Source organism: Corticium candelabrum, chromosome 3 (assembly GCF_963422355.1).
Source record: "Corticium candelabrum chromosome 3, ooCorCand1.1, whole genome shotgun sequence".
NCBI lineage: Eukaryota > Metazoa > Porifera > Homoscleromorpha > Homosclerophorida > Plakinidae > Corticium > Corticium candelabrum.
In genome coordinates this window covers 3,674,998-3,682,497 of record NC_085087.1, presented here as the reverse complement: position 1 = coordinate 3,682,497, position 7,500 = coordinate 3,674,998, and the positions used below count along the sequence as shown (strand labels likewise).

General features: G+C 41.3%; 2 protein-coding genes and 1 long non-coding RNA gene across 3 annotated transcripts in view; 1 reads left to right on the top strand and 2 right to left on the bottom strand.

The window, feature by feature from the left end:
- LOC134177614 (uncharacterized) overlaps positions 1-765 on the bottom strand; it is a 5,667-nt gene extending 4,902 nt beyond the window's left edge. The window contains exon 1 of the mRNA XM_062644390.1: positions 574-765. Within this exon, the coding sequence (XP_062500374.1) occupies positions 574-765 (192 nt within the window). The remainder of the gene's footprint in view (positions 1-573) is intronic.
- Positions 766-1,580: 815 nt separating this feature from the next.
- LOC134177157 (uncharacterized) lies at positions 1,581-3,058 on the bottom strand. The gene has a single exon (XM_062643898.1). It carries the CDS (start codon positions 2,948-2,950, stop codon positions 1,688-1,690), a length of 1,263 nt encoding a protein of 420 aa, XP_062499882.1. The 5' UTR covers positions 2,951-3,058; the 3' UTR covers positions 1,581-1,687.
- Positions 3,059-4,595: 1,537 nt separating this feature from the next.
- Positions 4,596-5,234, top strand: LOC134176708 (uncharacterized). The gene is made up of 4 exons (XR_009969341.1): positions 4,596-4,675; positions 4,750-4,804; positions 5,000-5,153; positions 5,214-5,234. It is a non-coding gene; the product is annotated as an uncharacterized LOC134176708 (long non-coding RNA).
- The last annotated feature ends 2,266 nt before the right edge of the window (positions 5,235-7,500 follow it).

The window sequence follows — 7,500 nt, the reverse complement described above, 5'->3', positions numbered from 1 at the left end:
TACTTACTCTAGCTCTTTTCGCTCTCGTTTGCAGTTGCCAAGAAATGTTCCAAACTGACATGAACTGGCATGCTTGTGGAGATCAATGGGGAGTGTCTCATTAAACTGGAAAGTACACGGAAATTGGACCTGCCACATGACTTCAAGAAATTGGAGGAAAACGGGAGAAATGTCTTTGCTGTCACCATCTAGATGGCCACACCTAGTCGTGTTGGTCGCCGACTCGTTCAGCCTGCCTGGATGAGAGCCGGGGATTACAACGTTGGATATTACTGACTCGAGTGTTGTGATCGATCTACCTGTTCGTCGTACTGATCTTAGAAGACGTGAGAACCCGTTTCATTACTAGAGAGGGAGGAATGTAGCGCGAGTAATTAGATGCATGTTTACGTTAGCACTGCGTTAAAGCACGTTAGTATGACATCTTGACTGTGGCCTATTTAGACCATTACACTTGCTAGATTATTTAGTCTGCCTTGAGTAGTCTGCCTTGAGTACAGCTACGCGTTATAGCAATAGGATAGAGTTGTTCTACTGCTGTGTCTGACAACTGCATCTGCTGCAAGCACTAACAGTGACAAGTGCTACACGAAGTGTGGCATGCAATATGTCGCAGAGACGGGACAATGCCTCCATCAACGAATGAACAATCACAGAGCAGACGTAACGAACAAACGACGTAACGAACAAACGACTGGAAGGCAAACCGGTAGGACGACATTTCAACAAACCACAGCACTCTGTAGAGGATATGAAAGTCACCATCATTGACTATCTCCGAATGGATCAGGAAACTGGTGACCTTCGACCCATATGGATTAAATATAAAATCAGACATACTTTAGTAAATAGCTGGTTTTGATATCAACGTCATCGATATCAATATTAACACCTATTGTTTGAAATTTTAAACATGTTAGCCATACGTTGAGTCAGAAGAAGGTTTTACTGAAATGTTGCTTATTGTATATCTTCACCATCAACTATTGTTCTCTTCGCGGTGTGGTGTCTCTCTCCTTCACATTTGTCCGTCTGTCTGTCTGTCGGTTTCTCTGCATGTCTCTCTGTTGCTCTATCTGTCTCGTCTTTTTCTTGTTTGCTTTTGTTCTTCTTTATATTTTGTCTGTTTGTAATACTACTACGAACAGCTTTATTTATTATTTTAAATGTGTATCTTTGGTTACCTTATTTTCGTTTGATGTAGCTTCTAAGTCAGCTCAATCAAGGCAAATTAATGTGTCCACTGCTGCTCGATCTCGAAACACGGCAAAAGTGATTTCGTATGCGTTGTTTTAGACTTGTTTGGCTGTGATTTCTCGTTGTTTTCTGTGTGTCGTTTGCCTGCCTGTCAACTTGTATGGTGGTTGGGTCTGTCTTTGTGTTTGTCTGTCTGTTTGTCGGTCTGTCTGTCTGCCTGTCTGTCTGTCTGTCTGTCTGTCTTTCATATATTTTCATAAATGAATGCTATTACAACTAAAACTATTTAGAATGTTCAAGAGACCCAATAGGGTCAATACACATCACAAACTAATGTACGCAAAACTGAGTATGATAGTTCTTTACATTACTGTCTGTCTGTCTGTCAATCCTCATATATTTCAAACATGAACACTACTACAGGCTAATGAAGAGAAGGTGAGTTTAAGCAGGCTCTATGCGGCCACTACAACTATACTGCTATCTATACCTAATGTATGTAAAATTGTGTGACAAAGTCATCTACAGTGTTACAACTATTAAAGGTAAGAATAGAAATTTTTTTTGCTATTGTCTTTGCATTGCACCGCTGTAGTGTTATTGAAAACCGCTTTCGCCAAAAGCACATAAACTCATTGCAGTTATTGTTGCCAGCATCATCACATGATCGGCGAGATAGTTCCTGTAGATACTTTGTGGCTTCTTCACCCCAGCGACCAAAGTGTTCCATGACGAGGGGAACAAATCTCATTGAAGACATTCCAGCGAGCTTTAGCTCACTGTATTTTTTTGTCTTCCTGTCCTCTCTTCTTGCTGCTGCTGCCCCGTCTTTCTCAGCAGCCTGACTCACAATGTCCGATGCCCATGGATGTGAAAGGGCTACATCTAGTTCCACATTGGCACCAGAGCCAACATCAAAGACGGCGATGTCCGGTCTGTTGTTGCTATCATTGTATCTGTCCCTCGGTTCCTTTTTGTGGTGAATCTGCAGCTGCCGCAAACAGTCATCCCATTCACTTACTATCGAATCGTGTGACCAAACAGGCCCACCACCCTTCTTACAAGTCAGCAAGTGGTATCCCATTTCGTCTAATGCAGTTCCACAATCACACTGCTCAATCCATCTGACAGCCGGCAAAGATAGACCCAATCTCAGCAAACACGCCAAACGGAATTCGTAAGGTGAGAGTGCGAATTTTGCTGATTCTGGAATCGTGTTAAGCCAGGAGCCAGCACCTTTTCCACCTAGAGAGCGAAGGCGAGCCGCATCTCTGGGCGAAGCAGTGTTTTCTACCATGTGGGCAGTAGCAAAAGACATGTGTTGACGAGTTAATTTTTGTTGTAGTCTCTTAGTGTCCTCTAGCAAGTCAGTAAAAATCTTGCCAGGAGGAATTGCTCGAAGTAACTCGGATCTAATAGAACCATCTGCACCATCTCCAAAAATGATTTCATTAATTTGATTCTCCATAGCTGGGAATCGAATCGGTAATGTCGACAGTGCATTAGCCCAGCTAGATATAAAGGCTATTTGACATATCTCTGTAATGGATGTCATCCCAAAACCTCCATTTTTAATCGGTAGTGTCGCTTGAAACCACCTGTCGTTTGGAATTGGACCACAGTTCAGTATTTTTGAAAATGACTCTCTTGTCAGATGATCATGCAGTGAAGCTGCTTCGATGAGGTACTTTGGTGCTACTGACCTTGCCAAGTGTGTCATTCTAGGAACATGGCAATGCCTAAGTAAAAGCATCGCACTCTGTGGATCCTCAAGCTCGACCAGTTGGTCACACAAAAGGTTTCCAGAGTCAGCAAATGATGAACAGTGGGACTGAATAAATGATGGGCAGCCAATAGGAACCCCAAGGATTGTAGTTCCCGTGGATGTAGTCTGTCTGTCTGTCTGTCTGTCTGTCTGTCTGTCTGTCTGTCTGTCTGTCTGCCTGCCTGTCTGTTTGTCTGTCAACGGTATTATAGTTACATAAATCAGAACTATTACAGGCTAAATTAAACTAAGCAAAGCACGATACACTACATTACAATGTCAACTAAAAAACAAAAAACTGAACAGTTTCTGTTTGTTTGTCTTCTGGATAACGTGGATGGACATCACAAGGTGCACAGCCACCATAGAAGACGCCTAGCGCTGACGCGAGCTAAAGTTGCGTACAATCTATGATGACAATGTTGATACAGAGGAGTAGACAATATGGGTAGAGGAAGACATCACAACGTGCACGGCCACCACAGAAGACGCCTAGCGCTGATAAGGTAAAGACGTCTGTCTGTCTGTCTGTCTGTCTGTCTGTCTGTCCGTCCGTCCGTCCGTCCGTCTGTCTGTCTGTCTGTCGGTCTGTCTGTCTGTTTGTCTGTCTGTTATTGCCTCTCACATGGTCTTTTGTAGGAAATCTTGAAGAATAGAAGCTGAATTGTATTTGAAAGACATAAACAGTAAGTTCATGTGTTGAGCTTTTGACAATAAATTCAGTTAATATTCTATTTCGATTTCCCTAGCAGTACATTTCTTTAAATTTAGTGATGCTGGTGTCTTTGTGCTCACATTTGAAACAAAAATTTGGAGAGCTGGATGTGATGGCATGGTTTCTTACCAAGGAAAGCATTATCTTTGAAAGGTAATCACTGTTCCGTGAGTGTGTGTGTGTGTGTGTGTGTGTGTGTGTGTGTGTGTGTGTGTGTGTGTGTGTGCATGTCTGAATGTGTGTCTGTTTGTCCGACATTTGTTTCTTTTCAGCTGTTTGCACACTATTGCTTTGTGCCATCCATTGAGGCTGATGACCTGAAAGTTAATGATATTTCTCAGTTTCTTTGATGCCTTTCCTTATGTGTTCATAGTAGTTGCTATTTGCAGTAGTGCACATGAAGATAGCAAAATTGAAGGAATTACTATGGAGTACTGTACACTTCTTACCTACTAACAAAATAAAATCATTATAATTCATGACATAACTGTTACATATGAACTATTAGTTAAAACGTTTCAAAATTTATTACTTTTTAATGCTAGTAGAGTTTCAACGGTCTAACAGTCAAGTTGTCTCCATAGCAAAAAGACACGCCTCCGCTGTTTTAGCAACTATTGTTGCGCGCTCGCTTCGCTCGAACGTGCAGGGAACGCGAGGCTACGTAGATCGCGAGCAGTCTGATGTGATTAGAATCTTTTTTTGTGTGTTCAAGCTCATTTTGACGAGTTTCCTTACCTCGAGGTGTTCAAATTTTGTATGGAAGGACGTCAAATGCGTTCGTCAGCGTAACAGAGGTTAAAATCGATCCATCAGGTTGTTGTACGTCGTGTAACGAATCGTCGTGCCACGTTTTTGGTTCTACACTTTAGTTTTGCCAACCTAATAGAAGAAGGAGGCTCGTAATGGCGTCCATACTGTCTTCGCGCAACGGTTGAGTGCGCCGGAACTTCTCGGCAAGTTGCAAGGTTCGTTAGAAACATGCAAGTGAGCTAGACGTAAGCTACAGACACTGTTTCTACACTTTAAGAGACGAATGAACTAGTCATGTTGTACCGTCGCTTCTGACTAGGAGGAAAGGAATACAGGAAGTGCAGAGTTACTCAAGAATGCACGTCGATTTGAAGGTGACGCCAGGAGTTTTGAATATTGTCACTTTGCAGACGCAGCAATTGATGATGAAATGAAATTATAAAGGAAAGAGTTATTATAAATAATTTTTTTTCCTAAAATCGGTCTGTGTTAGGAGTCAGGCCCCTATTATTGAAGTACATTGCTCCAGTTCAGTTTACCAGGGTCGCCTAATGGATTTGTTTATGCAGCTATGCTGACATCAGGTGAAGAAAGGAGATCGTCTGTATGCAATAACATTCTTGATTGATCCGTACTTTATGCATGTTTCTGAAATCTCTGCTCTGTAATTCAAGAGCATTAATTACATCTATCTGTTTGTCTGGTTTCAAGTGCGCAAATGAAGTATGTCAGTTAAATAGGCAAGTTGCATGGTAACATGTCTTGATTTGTTTTTCCTATTAGATATCATACTTGAGTTCAAGACTTCTGGACTAATTGTTACTCACTCTTACCAACTTGTGACATCATAGGAGTATGACCTATATTATATGGTCAGGGAACAAAGCAATCTATCATAGAGGACAGCACGTTATGGAAGAACTTGCAGCAAGTTCTGCGTGGTCAAGAAGATGATATACTTCTGCTTGCAAGTACTATATCAGTAAATGACTTCATTTTGTTGCTCCTACATTTGCCTATATACAGACTAAGTCATATCTCATTGAGTCAATCTAAATTTCTACCTAGTTTTCATACTTCCTGCAGGTAGTTGAGTGCTGTGTAATGCAATGAGAGTTTTGAACAAGTTCTGTTAGGCTGTTGTTTTAGGAACAAGCGCCAAGCGTGTGGCACTTTAATTATGTTTAATGGGAATTGCAGGCTAATACAATTATTGCATTCTCAATAGGACAGGAGATACGTAAGACAGGTGATAATAGGGTACGTGTTGCAGTGTACACACCAACAGAATGTCCCAGGCTCAGTGCTTCATGAGCACTAAAGGAGTGTTGCAGTTGCACTAGTATGGTGGTGCATGAACACCAGACAGGTGTTCTAATATGAGCACTTTTCAGGGTGTCTATAGTGTACACAATTTAGTGTTCCTATGGTTGCATGAATTGAGCACTCTGTAAGGTGTTCTGGAGACACTTTAATTTAACCTGTGTGCGGTGTCAGTGTGAGATTGTAAGATCAATATAGCTTATTCGTGATTTGAGATATGCTTTCCAAACATATATCTTTATGCTAATAGGAAACTTCTGCAGTTGTCAAATGCAAGAAGAATTCGCCACGTGCCACACGCCTGAAGAGAAGTGCAACTGATAAAATGGCAAAGGCAATAACTCATACGTGTAGTGTACTTGAGAGAAAGGCTCATATATATATATATATATATATATATATATATATATATTCCCATAAAATTCACAGTGCTTTCGAAAATAATACGTCCGCGTAATCATCATGATATCACCCTGATCATGCAGTGGATTCAGCGCGATTACGTAGTGTACGATCTCGCAGTGAAACCGAAGTGAAGCCACCACGAATTAGAAGAGAGTACGACGCAAACTCGAAACGAATTCACTATGAATCCATTGTGAACACTAGGTGACAACGCGATCGAAAAAAAGACGCAATGAATATATACAAAGTCATAGCCTCACCAAAGTCACTTTGAAGTCACAATGAACCCACAGTGAGACTTCGTCATCGGTTAGCATGGTCACAAGAGAAAACGTTTATGAAGATAACAGCATTACAAGTTTCTAAGAATATTTTATTCACGCAAAACATGCAGACTATAGCTAGCCATCAGCCGCTATATTGTTCACCGCACTATATTTTACTCAAAAAAGTGTCACCGAATCTTGTGCTGGCGCATCCATTTTGACTCGAACGCTTTGAACACTAGAGTTTGCAATTGTGAAAATAACCCGGGCCGATTTGTATACTGCAAAAGAGGCTGAGCAGTCCGCCTTGATTGTATGGAAGTTGTCAACAGCGTAGCCTTCTGCTGGGCGGTATCGATCAAGTATTGTCGTCAACCAATGAAAGATGTCATCACTATCATTTGATGTAATCTCAATATTGGTGGTGTTCATTGTAAGCCTACCAATAACTTGAAGAGAAGCGACTCTCACAGTAGCAAACACCACGTGGAAAATCGACAAGATGATGTAACTCTTTATGCTCATGCGCATATGTACCGTGAGGTCTGGGTGTGTTTCTCGCATGCGACACGTGGTGCTTGGACTTTAGCGTGCGCAATGATAAAACACGCCTGTGACACGTGACCCACTACTCTCTTAGATCAACTAAACCGCATGTTCAAATTCACTCTTGGATCTGTGTAAACATCTCCCTTGCGATGGGGTTTATGAGCAGTTCATTTACTAGAATGATCGGCCTCTTTGAGTTCCCTTAGTTAATTAAATTCTCTAGAGGTATAGGTTACTGATTAGTACCATTCATGACGCGACCTATGTTATTTCATCATATGGAAAAAAATTTGAAGCATGGAGTAATAGTTTGTTTCCGGACCCTTAGTCTTGCCAGCTCAGATAAATGATTGTAGAAATTTTGTATCAGGGAAAACTCTGTCAGTCTTTTCTCTTTAAAACGCAGCAATGGATATAACCTATCGTTGGAGCAGAAGGGTCGTTTACTATAACTCTTAATTTCTTACACAATTCGCTACAATTTGGACTCCTTGTGCTCTTTCTTTTCCTGACAAGGTCATCGGGTG